Source organism: Danio rerio, chromosome 15, assembly GCF_049306965.1.
Source record: "Danio rerio strain Tuebingen ecotype United States chromosome 15, GRCz12tu, whole genome shotgun sequence".
Lineage (NCBI taxonomy): Eukaryota > Metazoa > Chordata > Actinopteri > Cypriniformes > Danionidae > Danio > Danio rerio.
Genome location: NC_133190.1, coordinates 17,599,168 through 17,620,000, shown reverse-complemented (window position 1 = coordinate 17,620,000; position 20,833 = coordinate 17,599,168). Strand labels below are relative to the sequence as shown.

Here is a 20,833-nt window from a genome sequence, read left to right as displayed (position 1 = left end):
ACCCAACGTGGGGCTCGAACCCACGACCCTGAGATTAAGAGTCTCATGCTCTACCGTCTGAGCTAGCCGGGCTAGTTGCCCAGTCATTTTGAGAGATCGTCACCGTTTTCATCAGTACCTTCCCTACCCGTGAGAACATTGTGCTAAGTCATGACATCATCTTGTTATGCTGAACAGAACGTGGTGCAGGATCTATGCCCAGTGCATGTGTTAGCAGTTTCAAGGCAGCTAAAAGCTTAGTTCGTCCCTGGGTGGGCTCGAACCACCAACCTTTCGGTTAACAGCCGATTGCGCCACAGAGACTTGGAGAAAAAGTGTCCTACAGTGGTAGAAACGCTGAACTTTGCCCTTAAAGGTCTGGCGGATGAACCTAAATAAAAGTTCCTGAAAAGAGAGACAGAAAGGAAACCAAATCACCCAATGTGGGGCTTGAACCCACGACCCTGAGATTAAGAGTCTCATGCTCTACCGACCGAGCTAGCCAGGCTAGTTACCCAGTTATTTTGAGAGATCGTCACCGTTTTCATCAGTACCTTCCCTACCCGTGGAACATTGTGCTAAGTCATGACGTCATCTGGTTATGCTGAACAGAACGTGGTGCATGATCACTGCCCAGTGCATGTGTTAGCAGTTTTAAGGCAGCCAAAAGCTTAGCTCGTCCCTGGGTGGGCTAGAACCACCAAACTTTTTCTTTAACAGCCGAACGCGCTAACCGATTGCACCACAGAGACTAAGAGAAAAAGCTAAATACAGAGGTAGAAACGCTGAACTTTAGACTTAGAGAAAGGCTAGTGGAAGAAACACTGAACTTTGTCCTCAAAACCTCTGCCGGATGAACCCAAATGAAAACTGCTGAAAAGAAACAGAAAGGTAACAGAAAGTGGCCGAGGATCTATGCCCAGTGCATGTGTTATCACTGTCAAGCTTTGTTCGTCCCTGGGTGGGCTCGAACCACCAACCTTTCGGTTAACAGCTGAACACGCTAACCGATTGCGCCACAGAGACTTAGAGTGTACCCATCACCATAAAGATCTTTCCATCTCCGTGACAATATTCCGCTAAGTCCTGATGTCACCTCCTACCGCTGGACAGAACGTGGGCCAGGATCTATGCCCGGTGCATGTGTTATCAGATTCAACACAGGTCCCCAGGTGGGTCGAACCACCAACCCTTAGATTAAGAGTCTCATCCTCTATGCTAAAACCTGATGTCATCTTGTAACGCTGGACAGAATGTTCTATGCTTAATTCTTAATTAAAGTTAATAATGTGCATTTTAAAAGGCTAAAGTAAATGAACAAATGATGAAGTACAGCATTTTAAATGGACATATATTAAGATGTGAAACCCTTGAAATGCTGAAAGTTGCCACATGCCTGAAACTCACTATATACTAGATTATATGCTACATTTTGATTTAAAGACATGAATTTACATGGTTTGTTTAACTATGGCTAAAATAATTTAACAATTTATGAAGGACAGCATTTAAACTGCCAGAACTGTTTTTGTGAACCAGTTGCTAAAACAAAAATGTTTGTTTTTTATATTGTTTTGTAATAACTTTATGGAAAAAACAGCCATTGACTTTTTTCAGTTTTGTAAAAGGAACATGCTCAGTACTGTGGCTTCAGTACTTTGTGGTCAGAGGGCTGCTGCAAATATGGTAGCACCACAAAAACATGTGCAACATTGGCGCGAAGAGTAAACAATAAGGGAACACCAATGGTATTTCTCAGTTCTGCTTTTTTTCTTCTGTTTCTGAAACATTCCCGCTTTTATGAATAGCGATTAAAGAACAGAACTTACCAAATGTGTCAACCTCAATGCTGACTCTTTTAGGCTCGGTAAACGCTGGATGCTCTACCACACAGGTAACTGTGCTCTCATTATTCATAATCAGGGGGAAGTGAAGTATGCTGACAGAACTGTTTGTGCCATTGGGATGAATTGCATTAGTGGTGTTCGTGGAGAAGATGTCATCTCTTGGAAGGGCACCAGCGATCTCCCATCTAATCACAGCCTCTGGCTTGGCACTGAAGGCTGAACAAGTGACAGCGTGGTAGACGGTCCTGTTCACAACTTCCTCCTTCACGGTTATGTCAATTTCAGGCCGAGCTTAGAAAAAACATACAATAAAGGTAAGTTTTGTATTACTGTATCACTTAAAAATTTAATCTGAGACTATTTTCTCACTGTTCATGTCATTTTACATCTGTTCTGTTTTTTTGTTGTTTTTGTTTTTTTGTTGTTACATTAGAAGCAGGGCTTGACATTAACTTTTTTGATCACCAGCCACTGTGGCTATTAGTTGTCCCATGTTACCACTCACAATTTTCACTAGTCATAATTTCATTGTTAGGAAAATACATTTTATATGCCTAAATTTGACTGTCATGATAAAAAATACTTGATTTAAATTATGTGGTATGTTCACATGCCTCCTCATTTCACTTCATTGTGTGTTTTGACCTTGCTCAATGCGGATGAGCAAATGTGTTGGAGTTTCATATTATCACATTGCAATTAGTTTTATTTCACATGACTTTTTAGGGCTCAACACTAAGGATTTACTAATTTTCTCTCTAGTTACACCAAGTTACAACTCTCTAGTTATTTTTTCCTTGCCAAAAAGTTTAAATAATATGTATAGCAATCAACCCTAACATTAGTTTCAGACACAACTGCAATGTATTTTACTGGTGAATATGTCTTGTAAAAACACTTTACAAACACATTTTATGTATATTTTTTCATTAATTTAAACGGAAACCTATCTATCTAACTGAAACCATAGATAATCAAAAATGAGCGTCTGTGTCTGCACAGCGATCAAGTCTCTCATCGGAGAATGTGGATATTATGGTGTTTATGAAGAAGATCTTTCACTAGTCTACACTGCAGTTATTTATTTAATTTTAGTTTACTTAGTTAAGATGGCTGCACTAAAGAGAATTGTTTTTTTTCTGACTAGTCTATATTGGAGGTATTTATTTAATTTTAGTTGTTTACTCAGTTATTCTGACTGTACTAAAAATGTGATGACAAAGTTAATAAAGAAAAAGTAAAGATGTTCTTTTTATTAAGTGAATTGTCTCTTAGCATTGCTGCTAACATGTCATCAACCCTAACCCCACAGCAAACAGAAACCGAACCGTACCGAACCGTGGCTCCAAAACCGTGAACCGAACCGTGCCTTTGGTGTATCGTTACACCCCTAATATATATATATATATATATATATATATATATATATATATATATATATATATATATATATATATATATACATATATATATATATATACACTTTGTATTCAACAAAAAATTCTTAAAAATCTATTTACATTTTTTTTAAATTATTCTCATCTATTTAAAACACACTGGCCTGTCCTGGCAGAAGGTCCAAGAACAGCAGTTAACTACATAACTACTTACAATGTTATTGTAAAGGATGGTAATTAAACCATATTACAGTTTTTCACAATGGCCATGACAGTTTCTTCAACACATTTAACAAAGTTTCCTAAACTCTTAACAACATCCATCTTTGTGGCCTATACAATTAACACATTTCTTGTTGCTTTGACACAAAATACATCCAGTTAATACCAATTCAAAATACTTAAAATTATTTTACAAACAAACACAACCAAAACCAAAACAATCTAATCCTACAATCAAATTTTCTAATGCTTTCACACAGTGTGTCAGAACAGATAACATCATGATCTAAACAGAACTTACATAGGCCAAAGTCAAAGTGAACAGCTGACCATATTGTGAATTAAAACACAAATATATTACCTGTATTGTTTTCCATTGCTAATTGCAATTTATATATATATATATATATATATATATATATATATATATATATATATATATATATATATATATATATATATATATACACACACACACACACACACACACACACATACATACATATATATACATACATGCATACATGCATATATATATATATATATATATATATATATATATATATATATATATATATATATATATATATATATATATATATATATATATATATATATATATATATATATGGGTTATTCTTACGAAACCAGTAAAACAACGTGGCACTTAAGATTTTAAATATAAAACTTAGTAATTTGTGAACAAAAAAACATTATAATAAAGACAATGCTGTTCTCTACGAAGCACAATGTGGAATTTTAACATAATTTATTTATTTTTAATCATTTTGCTGCATTTTCTACTGAAATTCTCATTACGAAACGTGTCCATGCATGTTTGAATGTGTGTTATGTTGTAATTTAAACAAATTAGCATAAAATTTTTTGAATAAAAACAAATGAGTTGTTTTAATAGATTATCTTACATGACAAAACAAATAGTTTACAGAATATTCATGTATAATGACAATTAGAAAAAAATGAAAAATTAGGTGTCCGTGACAGATGTTCTCATCCTCCGCAACCATTTTAAAGTGCTGTTTAAACACACATAAAGAGTTTAAATAAAGTTTAATTTGGTATAAAGAAGCACATGGGCCAGTTGTTTTAAGATGACTGCCAGGAAAGAAAATCTTTTATATTTCTCCAGTTTAATGTAAAATTTTCTTCCGTCAAAATGGTTACACGACTTTTTGATTATCATTACCGAATCAGGTAGTTTTCTATATTAACATAATACAATTATATGCACTGAGAATTTTTTTTAAATCATCATAGCTTCCCTATTATTTGCAAAACATATTGAGGCACCTCATTCTCCGCAATTTTTTTCTCATATACCGCAACTATTTAGGGACAGTTGCGGTAGAGAGAACAGGTGTTTTGGGAATGAGAATTTAAGTAAAATTGCATACTAAATTCAAATAACTCTTTTTAATTTAATGTTAATTTTAAAATGTACTAACTGTTTATATTTTGTTTTGATTTGTTTCATTTTAAACAGTCAGCAATGAAAAAAATTAAATCTTTAGCAAAAGCCAGGTTGGAAAAAATTGTACAGCAACCCAGAACTACTTGAGGAGTATAGAAGGAAAGAAAGAGAGAGGTTAGATTTGGAGATGGCATAGCAGGTGTAATTACTAAAAGAAACACTCTACAGTGTTAGGAAATCTAATCATTTAAGTTAATAATTTAGTTTTGATCTGCACACACGCAGTGTACAAATGCGCATACATGCACACAAACAGACACACACAGAGGGGCCCTATTATTCACCTGGCGAAATGTGGGGAAAGGCATGACGCAATTGTTGTTTGCTAGTTTCAGCTTGGTGCAGGAGTCGTTTTGAGGTTTTGTGCAACGCTGTTTAAATAGCAAATGCATTTGCGCTCTTATGTGCGCCCTTAGGCGTTCTGCTTTAAAAAGCGCGTTCTGAAGAGCATTGCTGGCGCGGTGCTATTTTGAGAAACTATAATAGATTTTTCAATAGACCAGAACAAAGTAAAATGTAAAAAATTACAAAACATTATTTTCTAGCCTACATAAATATAAAAAACTACTTTCATGCCTTCTTTATCTCGGGAGGCTTTTTCAGTTCATTCATAATAATTTTCTTTTGTTTTATGTTATCATTAGCAGTATTAATTATTATCTACATATTTATATTTGTTTTATTAAAAACAAGCTTAGATTTGCCCACCTGTCAGGTTTTAGACCATATGGGGCACATCATGTGTATTAGGATATAACTCGGGTTTTTGACCACACTTCATTATTATTGTTCATTTATTCGTTTGCTGGAAATTAGAACTGAATTTAGAAATAGTTTTGAAACGAATCTTTGCGCTTAACAAACAAAATTAATTATTTACAGGCTAATTGACGTCATATAAAAGGTTTCCCTATTAGATCATGCATTATGACGCAAATCGGATTTTTCCATCCTTATATTAGCAAAAGTGGATTCTGACACGCTCTGAATGCGTCTGCGCCCTGCGCTTTGCATTTTGTGCATGGATCGTCAAAATAGAGCCCAGAGTGAGAAAGAGAAAATAACCAAATATGTCAATTATGAACAATTTTAAAATATTTTGTTTGCAAAAATACTAAATCACTATGATTTTGGAAAAAGATGCTAAGTGGGAAAAACAAACACACTGCATCATACAAAATGTTAAGCTTTTGTGTAGTCTCTTTATAGCCATATGTAGTTTTTACGGTAATCAAAATACAAAACTTTACACCTCAAATCACTTTGTCAAACAACAAATATCGAAACCTTGTCAGAAAGAAGTATTTTAGCTTCTCTAGAAAGGAATTCCCAAGCAGCATTGTAGAGATAGTAATACTAGAACCTAGTGTTTGCACCGTGTCATTGCATGAAAAGAGGGTGCTAATCTTCTTTTTGAATTTGTTTTCAAATGGCAGTCTTCCATTTACCTGGAAATACCAAGTGTATCTGTCTGTGGATTGCAAGACAGGCGTAACATTAAGGTGCGTGACTTGTAGTAAGTTAGAGAGGCGCAATTTGCAGTAATGCAGATCACATTGAACTATGTGAGATGTCACAACGAGATTTTGTTGGCAAGATGGTGGAAATACTTAAAAGAGATCATTTTCACCAAATGGTAGGCGTTAATCACTGTGAGGGTTGGGTTTAGTTATGGAGTAGGTGTAGATGTTAATAACTGATGGGTTCATCGCCATCATGCCGACAACATAGAGTGACATGTGGGTCTCCATGACTTTAAATTCTGCCTCTACTACAAGTTATGACCCCTTCATGTTATGCCCCTGTCTTGCAGTCCGCCGACAGACCCTACTCGGAAATACAGCGCTAATTTAAACTTAATTAAAAATAAAAATTACAAAAATTCCATTGTTTTCAATAGGGGAAATGTATGTTATTTACTACATAAATATACATTTTTACCACAATCCCCCCAAACAAAATGCAAAATAATAAAAATATTACAGTGTTTCCTCTAGGTTTTTTTCCAGCTGTGGCGGCAGGCCTTTTACACAAATCTATCAACAACCTGTGGCGTTATTTCATTGACAAATGTCAAAAGCGCAGTATTAGAAGTCAAGATCGCATTTATGTAATAGCCTACAGCATGGGGATCTCTTTGCTTGCATGCCGATTTCCTCTGCTCGTGCACATCTCCTTCTTCTTGCACACCCCCTCAACTATAAGCCGCTTCAAGAGCATGCAGATCTTCTTGTGCACTCTCAAATAAATGCTGCTGAAGTGCGATTTAGTGCGTTTATGTCTCCAGCATTTATTAGATTTTCTAGGAATATTTATGAATGTCTCTAATAGACATAGCGATATTAATGTGTCCTGAAGTAAAGTGAAACAGCTATACGTCGTGTTTGCTGGCCTCACGCATCATGCACCTGTCATTCAGACAGTCAGCACATAACCTTAAGGGTAAACGAATGACGCACAGCACTACTACGGTTACAAAAAAGTTTGCACTGTTATAATTCACTTACCTTTTAGTATGTTTTTGTGCGAGTATCACCCGCTATTAAAACAATAAAATGTTTTGAATGAGAAGCTGTAATGTAGCTGTGGCAGGATGAATTTTGGCGTGGCGTCCCGCTATGGAAGAATGAATGTAGCGGACATCATTTTAGCTAAATATAATAAGCTAAAAAAACTGTGGGTACTTTAGTTGTTCATCTCTTTTTAACTGGCTAAGCCCACAAATTTGATTCCCAAACAAGGGACACCAGAGGGATAAAGCTGTACTAGAGACCACACTATCTAGTGAGGATGATGATTTATTTCAGCTTATCCAAGCAAGTGGACATTTTTCTTTGAAATTAAAGTTATGTTTTAAAGCACTAATATTCTACAATAAATGTTTAACAAAATCTAATTATATACTTAAAATCAATGTTGAAATGATTAACCTAAATTCTGCAACCTATTTCTCATTACCGCAACCAATGTTCCTTAAGTGATATTTTATTAATATTTTGTAATCGTTTACTTTTCAATGCATGTGCATAATCTACAAATTATGTCCTTTCAGGTTAGCCACATTATTTTGAAAACACATCAGGTTTTATCAAAATAAATTAAAAAAAGTGTTGTAAAAAATGTACGGTGTTTCGGTAATGAGAAAAAACAATAAAAATAAAAAACCCTGTTAATTTAAAAATAAATGTTATTGCAGAATCTCAAGTAACTCCACATTACTGTTAATAATCCCTTTTTAAAAAAATGTCTAAATGAATTAGCTATTTTGTAAGAATCAATTTAGTAGACTGTTGCGGTAATGAGATTTTTTATTACTTGTTTTGGAAATTATGCTCAAAAAGGTACTACATGATGTGTATATATTTTTAAATTAATGTTGACAAATGCTCCAGACTTTGTTTCAATTATCTGCAAAACCAAAATTTAATTTAAACATTTTTTAAAAATTCATGTTTGAAAATTTTTAAACTACGTTTTCGTGAGAATCACCCATATATATATATATATATATATATATATATATATATATATATATATAGATATATATAGATATAGATATATACATATATAGATATATACATATATAGATATATATCTCACAACTGATTCCCATCTAGAAACCACACTGATGATCATGTGATCGGAAAAACCTCAATACATATGTTCTAAAAGAGGACACTGAAAGGAACAGTGAGCGAATCAAAGAACTCTGTCACCAATACATCCAGATGAGGTTATGCAATACAGTCATTACTGTCTGTACTATACACAGTGTGTTTTGCAGTAAACTACTCTATAAACCTGGAGTTCATTAGCACAAACAGTAGATATAGAGTACAGCATTTGCATACACTGTGTTTAATTACTTTCAGAGAGTCATGAAGTTGGAGGCCAATCAAGTACCACATGGAATTATCTATGTTGACGAGGCTGGGGATGTCGCTGTAGGAGAAATATAATAGGCTAAATGGCCACAGTTACCGTGCCGGGCCACAGAAGTCAAATGCAGAAGACGGGGCAGAACTTAGTTTTTTTTTTTTTTTTTTTTATTATAATTGCGGTGCTTTTCTTTTTGTATATCTTTCAGTGTTATCCTTTGCAAACAAAGTCTGTACTGTAGTCTGTATTTTTTTTTTACATAAACTACATTTTATGATGCAAAATCAAATATAAGGGTAGACCTGAAACATAAAATAATGCAGTTTCTGTCATTTTAGCTGATGATAGTATTTTTATTGTCAGTGTGTTATGATTGACTAAATGTTTCTGTTGGAAGAGAGCATGTTTTAGTGTTTTAATTCATTATTTCATCTTGAAACATGTTTGCTGTGTTTTGTTAGACATGGTGTATTGTGTTAGTATAATATTGTATTTTGAAAAATAGTTTAGAGGTTTAGTCTACAATGTGTGATTTTGAGCATTAAATGTATTGAAAAACTGTCATGGCCATTGTAAAAAACTGTAATAAAAATAACTAAGCAAAAGATGTGTAAAACATACTGTGTGTGATAGTGAAAGGATAACTGCACACACACAATTAAGGCTAGGCCCATGAATAAATCTGTTCAAAGAATGATTAAAGAGAAAGCGGAAGAGAAAATCTTAAGCTCTTGAAAGCAGCAGGACTGGGGGTGCACAAGCACAGTTTTTTCCAGTCTATTTCAAAGAGGAACCAGTTGCGTTTTCAGGCATAGTTGTTTTGCACAAGGAAACGAGACAAGGGAGCTTTGAAGCACTCATGCACTTCACATCATCTGTGCGAGTGACACAAAGCCCTCATCAGTGCGTCAGGATCGCCTGTGTCTGATTGTGTGCCTGATCATCCTCTCATTTGGTATTCACCTGCTTAATTTTGCTTGCGCAAACAATCAGTCGTGCTCCTTCTTGATTCTAAGCTCACATTTGCACGCATGTTGACAAAGCCAGCGCTGGCAATTTATAAATGATTTTCAACCAGCCAAAGTGGCTAGTGGATGTGGCTGTCAAACCTGCCAGAGCGGAAATTTACCCGCATTAGGCAGGTGTTAATGTCAAGCCCTGATTAGAAGTCATTTTGAAAGGAACAGTACAACTTCCTGAAATGCATCACATCTAAATTCACTGAAAATCTGACCAAATAGTAAAAAAATTATAATAATAGTTAATCATGGAACAATGTTAATAAAACAGATTGTAAACTTCCTGAAATAAAGTAGCTGAAAATCTGACAAAAATCGCAAAAAAAAAAAGTCGATCATAGAACATTGTTATTAAAACTGATTGTGAACTTCCTGAAATGTGTCACGTCTAAATTGACTCAAAATCAGCCAAAAATAACAAAAAAAATTAAAAAAAAATTGATCATGGAACAATGTTAATAAAACATATTATAAACTTTCTAAAATGAGTCATATCTTAATTCGCTGAAAATCTGACAAAAAAAAAAAAAACTTAAAATAGCAAAAAAACAATCATGCAACAATGTTATTAAAACAGATTGTAAACTTCCTGAAATACATCACATCCAAATTTGCTAAATATCTGACAAAAATCACACATGGAAGAATGTTAATAAAACAGATTGTAAACTTTCTGAAACATGTCACATCTAAATTGATAAAAAAAAAAAATTTGACTAAAGTTTATTTATTTTTGCTGCAAATTGCATATGTTTTTTCTTTTGTCCTGTTTTCTTCTGTTCTTTTCTGTTATCCCATAGGCTCCTATTTTAATGTGGCCTAGGCTATGATTGGCTGCTGGTGGTGGAGAGCTATAAAACAGAAGTTCAGGCAGAGTTCAGGGAGCTCATTTTTGGTGCGACAGTTGCTCGGAGTGGAGAGCTCCTGGATTTCCCTACCCCACCGGCCAACGACCAAACTTTGTTCTTGTCAAATGTTGTTGTATGCTTTTAGAGAGTTTGAGCTTGTAGGGTGACCTGCCTATTAGGTTGATTACTTTTGATTATATTTAATAATTGCTAAAAAAACCGATCATGGAACAATGTTAATAAAACTGACATAACATAATATTTACCTTAGGAATGCTATTTAGCGTCAAAAATATGGCATTGCATGAAGGAAAATAATATAGAGAGGAACATTTAATATAAATGTATATTAGCGCAGCACAATGTCATTTTAGCATCGATATCGCAATGTGCAATAATCACACCACAGGATTGTGATTAAACAAAAAACTAAGTTCAAAACTAATTGAAGCCTAAAAAGTGAAATATTTTTTAGGGTCTGCGAGTATGATTTCAAGAGAATTGGCCAATAGAAATTATAAAGGAAATTGTAAACAAAGAATTAATAAAGATTAATTGTATTAAATTATTTCTATATTAAAGACTATAGTAGTCAACATTTGAGGCTAATCAAAAATGTAATTTTTCCAATTTCATGTATGTATATACATGTATATACACTCTCTATTCATACTCACCAATAACACTGAGAGTCATTGCTCCCTTGGTTTCATCTTCTTCAGAGTTAAAAACACAGGTGTATTCCCCTTCTTGATCAAGACTTGCCACGTCTATCCTCACAGTGAGGTTAGTAGCTGATGTTGGAATGTCGAAGTTTTCTCGTTTAAAACCTTTCATATAGTTGTAGCCTGCCATTTTCTTTGCTTTCATTGTTGAATCCAGACGGTTCCAGGAGGAGAACAGGATTTGACTTTGTCCGGTGTATAAACAATGCAGGTAGACCTCCTCTCCCAATATCCCTATAACCGTTTGTTTGAGAACCAAGTCTCTGGGCTCCTCATCTATAAAAACAAAATAATGTATATTACACAAATATTTAAAGAGTGCCATCTGATATTTTCTCTCAACCTATGTTTATATTTAGTAATTTCATGTTAAAGGCAATTACAGTTTTTTTACAATTGTTTTGCCACAAATTTGAGAACTCTGGGCTCAATTTTCTATACTCTAGCCACCAAATTCACAACCTTTGCCAAAATTCTAAATTTTTCCAAAACTCTTAACTCTTTCTTTTTTTTTTTCAAATGCTTGGATACAAGCATTTACACACAAGTCAAAGGTTCTTTGTTCATTGAACTAAGATCACCTTTTCAATAAAACAAAATTAAACATCAAATTAATCCCATTTCAAAATGCTTCTTAAACATTACATTTGAAATAAGTTGAGTATTCATTTACTTAACATGATGTTATTATCAACTGATACAAGCACTCAAAATGACAACTGTTGCATTGCTCTTGATGCATGGAAACTGATGTACAATAAAACATGTTTAGATGAAAAAAGTGTCATGATAGATCAAATGACATCAGTTACCACAGATGATGACCCAACTGGACTGTTATCTATAGATTTCATCTTTGTTCATCCTTATTCCACATTTACGGTTTCCTTGTTCCATGTACCACTATTATCTATTTAGTCATATATTTTACCCCTACAAATACATTTCCTATAATTTATTTAAATATAATTTAGGTGTCCATATGGCTGTATATAAACACACACACACACACACACACACACACACACACACACACACACACACACACACACACACACACACACACACACACACACACACACACACACACACACACACACACATGTGGTTGAAATTTTTTTGCACTATTTTGACAAATTATAAACTATTATGACATTTCATATACAGTATGTGGAATCCAGTTGTAATTTGCATATGTTGCCATATATCATGTCATATATCAGCTTTCTATATGGGTACGTGCAGTGAGAAAAAGATTACAGTAAACCTACATTATGATGGAATAAGTTAAACTAGTTTGGTGGATCCACTATCTGCACTGTTCCCTTTACACTTATGTATAAACCATAATGTAACCTGTAACAACAATACTTAATGATTGTTAAAAAATGTTTATTGAAACGATGTGCATCTTGTGTGCTGGTGATATAAAGTTGTGTTCCAGTAGTACCTGTATGATAAAAAAATTATGTGAACCAATAATCCTGCAAATGCAAGAGTTCCTTAAGGAAATGAACGCAGCATGCAGAGTTTTGAATACAGGAGAGCCCGTGTTAAAAGTAGTGTATTTTTTGCAGTGTAAAGTGTGTATAGCAGTGTAAATTTATTGTCCTCTCAAAATAACTACATATACAGCCAATAATAGCTGAACCCCTGGCAACAAAAGTGAGTACACCCCTAAGTGAAAATGTCAAAATTGAGCACAATTAGTCATTTTTCTTCCTGTGTCATGTAATTCATAAGTGTTACACTTTCTCGGGTATCCACAGATAGCAGGTGAGTTAAATTTGTTATAAAAGCTTTTCCACTCTCTCAACCAGGCCACTGAAAGTTCCACATGTCACCTCAAGGCAAACAACTCTCAGAAGACCTGAAAAACAAATTGTTGCCTTACATAAAGACGGCCTAGGCTATGAGAAGATAGGCAACACTCTGAAACTGTGCTGCAGCTCCGTGGCCCAGACCATTCAGCGCTTTAAGAGGACAGGTTCTTCTCAGAAGTGGCCTCGCTATGGCTGGTCAAAGAAGCGGAGTGCACGTTCTCAGCGTCACATCCAAAGATTGTCTTTGAAAAACAGACGGATGAATACTTCCAGCATTGCTGCAGAGATTGAAGATATGGGAGGTCAACCTGTCAGTGCTCAGACCGTATGCCACACACTGCATCAAATTAGTTTGCATGGTTGTGGTCCTAGAAGGAAACCTCTTCTAAAGACGATGCAAGAAAGCTTGCAAACAATTTGCTGCAGACATGCAAACTAAGGACCAGGATTACTGGAACCATGTCCTGTGGTCTAAGACCAAGATAAACCCATTTGGTTCAGATGGTTTCATGTGTGTGTGGAAGCAACCAGGTGGGGAGTACAAAGAGTGTCTTGCCTACCATTAAACATGGTGGTGGGAGTGTCATGTTCTGGGGCTGCATGAGTGCTGCTGGCATTGGGGAGCTACATTTCATTGAGGGAAACATGAATTCTAACATGTACTTTGACATACTGAAGCAGTTCTCTCAGGAAACTGGACTGCAGAGCAGTGTTGCAGTATGATAATGACCACAAACACACCTCCAGGATGACCACTGACTTGCTAAAGAGGCTGAGGGTAAAGGTGATGGACTGGCCAAGCATGTATCCAGACATAAACCCCATAGAACACCTCTGGGGCAACCTGAAAAGGAAGGTGGAGGAGCACAAGGTGTCAAATGTCCACCACCTCCGCAATGTTGTGATGGAGGAGTGGAAGAGAATTTCATAGGCAACTTGTGAAGCTCTGGTCAACTCCATGCCCAAAAGAGTACTCACTTTTGTTGCCAGGGGTTCAGCTATTATTGGCTGTATTTGTAGTTATTTTGAGAGGACAATAAATTTACACTGCTATGCACACTTTACACTGACTACTTTTCATTCTGTCAAATAATCATTTCTGCAGTGTTGTCCTATGAAAAGTTATAAATAAATATTTGCAGAAGTAGGAGGGGTGTACTCACTTTTGTGACATTGTGTGTGTGTGTATGTGCGTGTATATATATACATATATATATATATATATATATATATATATATATATATATATATATATATATATATATATATATATATATATATATAAAAAGGGTGTAACGATACGCGTATTCATATTGAATCGTTCAGTACGAGACTTTTGGTTCGGTTCGCATTGCAAACCGAACGATTCAATTCAGACTAACATCTAAAAAGATAAAAGCGTATAAGTACAAAATATAATGTTTTCGGTGCAACAACGTTAAACATGGCATCCCAAATGACGTGGCATAGGTCGGTGTCAACCTGGCTGCTCGTGCTGGCTTCGCCCCCGTTACCCCGGCAACCCTTGACCCCTGACACAAAAGAGCCAACCTCCAAACACTACTCCAGGCACGCACTACACTAGCTCCCAAAATGGCTAGTAACATTAATGCAATCCCAGACATCCTTTGGGAGACAAGACAAGCGTCGGGAGACTCCTGGATGCCCGCAAATGAATGATAATCTTCTTTTGGAACACCCCCCCCCCTCCCCCCCATCTTCAGATACGTCATGCACCATCACCGCTAGCAAGAGAGTGTTGAAAAAAAAAAAAACATCTGAGAGATCTTAATCAGTTGTGAAAATGTTGGGTTTTAGGAAAATGTTAAATGTAAGAGCCACGTTACATTATTCCTTCATAAGCTCATTTCAGTCAGATAATTCATGCTTTCAGTTCCATTGAAATGACAGTTTAAAGTCAAATCAAGCAGATCTGTGATGTCTAAGGAAAAGGTGGACGCTCATCTTTCTGAAAAAAACAAAAAACTTAAAAACTGATTGAAACCGAGTTCCATATAAAAACTAAATTGTTCTTTTCTTTTTATTTGTTTAACTGCTACAATATTATATTCATTTTTTCATAAGCAGCTTTTTGGTTTTAAGTATAAAGAAGGATTTGTTTTATTTGCTGCTAAGCAGAAACCCCGGAAGTATAGCTCTATCACTGTTTAAAGTAAAAGAAAAAAACAAGATCATACTTTTATGATGTTAGTTTAAATACATTTAAAAAATTAAAATCAGAGAAATCCTCTGGCTTTTTTTCTTTTTTGCGGTATTGAAAACGTACTGAACCGTGACACCACTGTATCGTATCGAACTGAACCGTGATTTTTGTGAACAGGTCGAAAAAAGCTGACATTTTATAAAACAGTCGTAAATAGCTTGTTATGGTATATTATCACTAAATATTACATTCAATCTTTTTGTAAACTTGTTTGTTTTTCAGTCAGGCCAGAGTTCTGTTTGAAACTGACTGCTCATAGCATACCTGCCAACACTTCTGTTTTTCCCGGGAGTCTCCTATATTTCAGACCCATCTCCCATTTTGTCATTTCTCCTGGGATTTCACCCCCTTCCCCCAGTCCTCATGTGTTTATTACATATAACACCCCTGGATCGCTGAAGTAGGTGCGTAGAACAGACCAGGCACAGCATACTGGACACAGATACATCTTCCAACTGGACACAGATACATTCCCCCCCAACCCCATCTCCCAGATTTTCAGAGACCAATGTTGGCAGGTATAGTTCATAGGCCTGATCGTACAGTAATATGCCAGTAGGCCTCGTTGACTTAACTTTTAAATCATAAAGAACAGTTCATCTGCAAAAATGTAAATATTTTACTCACCCTAATATCATTTTAAACCTGAATTACCTTATTTCTTTTACAAGGTAAAATTAGATATTTTAAAGAATGTCCTGGCTGCCCTTTTCCATATTATAAAAGATTGGGCCGGTCAAGCTCCAAAAATAACCAAAGCACCTTTAAATGTCAGACATTTATGTGATAAACTGTAAGTCATACTGTAAGAGGTGGGTATAATTTATGTCATATTGTCTTCATAGGGCATTTCTTTTTTGCATCCTGTACCCACTCATTGTTATGGAAAACAGCAATCAGAACATAATACAAAGATTTGATTGAAATGACAAGAAGTTAACAAGTGAAGACATTATTTTATGGGGACCATTCACAACTTATCAATGTTAAAACAAATCTAAAACTGCCTTAAAATGCTTTGTATACATTTAGTACATCTTAAAAATGTTGATTGAATCTGCACAAAGCAACAAAAGTGACATCACACACAGGCTGCACAGAGTCTGTGGTGGAAATTGAGTTGCTTCGCACGAGAGGAAGCAGATGTTTTGGGTTTTTCAATCATGTGACAAGACTTTCCTACACAGGCCTTCTACACACATGTTGCGTGCTGCTGTAAACCACACACATACCACAGTACCTGATTCATAGTCATTTAACTGATTACATGCAAAAACAACTCCATGTTTAAAAATCACAGCTGCTGAAAGCGTCATCGCTGCACTGATTGGGTACGCTTTCGAAACAAGACTGGTACACACATCACAAAAAATTTCTATAAATAAGTAACAATTCATGTATGCAAAATATATGTAAATGAATTGCATATACAATAAATTACCTTAACATATATATCATATATTGATACATAACCATTATAATATAATACACACACACACACAAATATATATATATATATATATATATATATATATATATATATATATATATATATATATATATATATATATATATATATATATATATATATATATATATATGTGTGTGTGTGCATGCAAACATATATGTAAATAAATAACAAAGAATAATACATCTTAATAATAATAATTTGCATTTCTACTGTATTTCTATATTTTTCTTTCTAAGGGTTAAAATGTCTTTCACAAAATCGTTTCTAGGGATCAATATTTTTCAGTACTAACAAACAAATACAGAAATAAAGAATTTATCATTTCCATGTCTCAGCATTTATTTGGTTTCAGAATAAAAAGGATACGTGGTTTAATGTTTCTCTACAAAAAAGGATGTCTGCTCAAACGAAAGTGGAAATGCCTACAGCTGAATTTGTGAAGAATGTTCATTGTATGCAGCTTTTCTCAATAAGCAATATGATAACCTTCACAAACTCAAAACTGTTTCACAATAACAACTACAGCTATTCAAAAAACTGTCCTTCCCTCCCCCAGTATAAGCATTTTGACACTACCCCAAAAATAATGCACAGCTTGTGTCAACCATGTGCTTATAATTTACATTACTCCTCCAGAATGTGTCTGTTTATACACCAAGCTAACCAGAAAACATGAAAGCCAATAAAAAAGGGCAGAAAACACAAATCAGCATCATCTGACACAAGCTGCTCAAATTAAGCCCAAGCTGATTAAACCTGAGATGAACCTACCTTGCATTTTCATGCTGAGAGCAAGTTTTGAAGCCATTCCTAAAATAAAAAATATTGGCAGACCCATGCTGAAGTCATTAAAGGAGGCAAGTGGAGCAAAAAACTACTTGAATGTATCTGCCAGTGTGTGTGTGTGTGTGTGTGGTTGAAGCTGTTAGACTGTGGGTCATACTCAGCTGCCTGTGTGTGTGTGTGTGTGTGTGTGTACTTTGTGTTCCTTAACCCAAACCCCAAAATAGTCAAGCTTTGAATAACCCACAAGCATCTTGCCTCGACCATGTTTAAATCATTACTTAAAAATTAATCTCACACCCATTTATTATGGTCATAGATGATATCCTTTCCTCTGTTTGTTTAGCTGTGGCAATGTGTGTTTTAAATGATCAAATGTAAATATTGCAAATGTTTAAATCAAAGTTTTAGCATCATACATTGCACTGGTCATACATTTTAAAGACGCATCTTTTTGGACAAGCTTTTAATTAACTGTATGGTGAGTTGGTTTTACATTTGGTGTTATTTTTAGGCTTCTTGGATTTTAACCTGTTTTAATATATGTTTTCTTTTACAGCAAATCACTTTGTGACTATTTATCTGTATAAGGTGCTATACAAATACATTTTTACTTGACTTTACTTACACTGTAGTGGTTTACAAGTGTTTAAAATTATTACATTTAAATAGATTTGCCAAATGCAAAAAACGTTAGAACCAAAGTTTAAAAATAATACAATGGATTGGTCACATTAACATCCATAAAATGTTATTAAAATAGATTAAAAGTAACAGTTTGATTAAATGAAAAACCAACAGCACTTTCAGCTCCATCACTAAAACCAACCTCCCACATGTCAGTTTGACAGTTACCATACTTAGTCATACTGTGAAAAAACTGCTAGATTAAAAAGGAAAGTTCACTCTAAAATTACAGTCGTTTTATCATTTACTCTCCCTCATGTGGTTTTAAATCAGAGTCTGTTGAACACAAAAGATATTTTTAAAAGGAAATGTTGGTTGATGGCACCTACTGACTTCCATAGTAGGGAAAAAATGAAGTCAATGAGAACCATCAACTAGCATTCTTCAAAAAATTCTATTTCGTGTTCAACAGAAGAAAGAAAGGAAGAGTAAATGGTGACATTTCATTTCGGGGTTAACTATGCCTTTAAGTAGTTCAGTTGGATTCACATGCTAATTCTCATTGTAAACTAGCAACCAAAATATTTTAGCCTCGTCACTACATCTAACTGCTCGCATTTGCTTACAACTGTCAGTTTGTCGGTTATCATATTTAGTCATAAAGAAACGGTACAGAATGGAGGTCACCGTGTAGGAAGCTACGCTAAACTGTCGACTCATCATCATGCTGAGGTTTCAACGACTACTCATTCACGAAACAATGAGAAAGAAGTTTCAGTCCACGCTTGAGGTTTCTCAGTTTCCTACTTTAAATAATGCTAGCACTTCAAAGCGTTTGCCGTTTCTTTAGTGGAGATCTTTAAACCATGCACTTGTTATGAGTGTGAACAAACTGTCTCAGACGGGCACAGACTTGATGCATGTTCACTGATAGACAAACATGTTCACACGTTTACACCACAGAATGACAGTTATCAAGGTAAACAGGAAGACTATGAGGCGAATAGCAACCTCAGTGCTCCGTTAAACTCCTTTAAAGGCAGTCTGTTAAACACATTCGCTTTGTGGTGTTCTTGTATATTAGTTGATGGCTAAATAACAATTGAAATGTCATTTTGGCTGATTATTGTGCCAATATTACACACCAATTTTGAGAGATAATTGCAATTGTCAGAATCAAAGTGAATTTAATTTACTGTAATAAGCTTTTGAGGATAAATTGTTCATCAATACAGAAACTGTTTGCACGTCTTGTTTTGTAATAGAGTTGGGTGATGAAATAAAAAAAAGCTTGCAAACCCCGCACATGAAAACAGACTTACAGTAAATCAAATGTGTAGTAAATACTTTAGTGTTTTTTCAAATTTATTATTCATTAATTTTCTTTTCAGCTTAGTCCCTTTATTAATCTGGGGTCGCCACAGCAGAATGAACTGCCAACTTTATTATAGTAAAGTGTATTAAAATGTAGTGAACTAAAGTGAACTGAATTAGTTTTTACTACACTAAAAGGGTAATTGTATTATAATATACGCTATATTGGTAGAAAACTATTTTAATTCATGCAATTACTATTTTACTATGATTCAAAAACACTACATTACACTCACTGACCACTTTATTAGGTACACCAGTCCAACTGCTCGTTTTCGCAAATTTCTAGTCAGCCGATCACATGGCAGCAGCTCAATGCGTTTAGGCATGGACGAGACGATCTGCTTTATTTGACTTTGAATGTAGAATGGTTACTGGTCTGAGTATTTCAGAAACTGCTGACCTACTGGAATTTTCACGCTCAACCATCTCTAGGGAAATTTTACAGAGAATGGTCTGAAAAAGAGAAAATATCGAGTAAGCGGCAGTTCTTTGGGTGCAAATGCCTTGTGGCCAGACCTTCTTCGAGCTCTGAATGCACAACATGTTGAACCTTGAGGCAGATGGGCTACAGCAACAGAAGACCACACCGGGTGCCACTCCTGTCAGCTAAGAACAGGAAACTGAGGCTACAATTCGTACAGGCTCAACAAAATAGGACAATAGAAGATTGGAAAAATATTGTCTGGTCTGATGAGTCTCGCTTTCTGCTGTGACATTTAGATGGTAGGGTCAGAATTTGTCCATCCAGTGTACCCATCTTCTGATGGCTACTTCGAGCAGGATATTGCACCATGTCAAAGCGTGAATCATCTCAGACTTTTTTTTTTTATTGAACATCACAGTGTACTCAAATGGCCTTCACAGTCACCAGAACTCAATCCAATAGAGCAGGGATTCTCAACCGGTGGGCCGCGGCCCAATAGTGGGCCTAAGTGATCCTGCAGATGGGCCGTGAGATAGCTAAAAAATTAACTCTTAATATTAAAGGTGTCTCGAGATCTTGCGAGATTAAATTGCGACGAGATATCTCGTCAAAATAAAAAGTTAATTAAACTATTAATTACCATCCTGTAGGACTTCTAGCCGCATTTTGCGACAGGAAAGTCAACGTAGCTGTTTG

The 20,833-nt window shown here is 35.1% G+C and overlaps 2 protein-coding genes and 2 non-coding genes across 5 annotated transcripts in view; all 4 read right to left on the bottom strand.

The window, feature by feature from the left end:
* Positions 1-72, bottom strand: part of trnak-cuu (transfer RNA lysine (anticodon CUU)) — a 73-nt gene extending 1 nt beyond the window's left edge. The window contains exon 1 of the tRNA in view: positions 1-72. This exon is cut by the window's left edge and continues 1 nt beyond it. This is a non-coding gene — a tRNA (tRNA-Lys).
* c2cd3 (C2 domain containing 3 centriole elongation regulator) overlaps positions 1-20,833 on the bottom strand; it is a 453,012-nt gene that overhangs the window by 125,504 nt on the left and 306,675 nt on the right. The window lies entirely within an intron of this gene.
* The window catches only part of si:ch211-149e23.4, a 94,076-nt gene that overhangs the window by 30,353 nt on the left and 42,890 nt on the right, over positions 1-20,833 (bottom strand). The window contains exons 1-3 of one of the 2 annotated variants that reach the window (XM_001337576.7): positions 17,698-17,860; positions 11,361-11,684; positions 1,809-2,117 (exon numbers count right to left, since the gene is read on the bottom strand). In XM_001337576.7, the coding sequence (XP_001337612.2) occupies positions 1,809-2,117; positions 11,361-11,684; positions 17,698-17,764 (700 nt within the window). In that variant the 5' untranslated portion in view covers positions 17,765-17,860. Of the gene's footprint in view, positions 1-1,808; positions 2,118-11,360; positions 11,685-17,697; positions 17,861-20,833 lie in introns of those variants that run through there. The other variant, XM_073923480.1, reaches the window with a different exon arrangement.
* On the bottom strand, positions 932-1,005 carry trnan-guu (transfer RNA asparagine (anticodon GUU)). The gene has a single exon. It is a non-coding gene; the product is annotated as a tRNA-Asn (tRNA).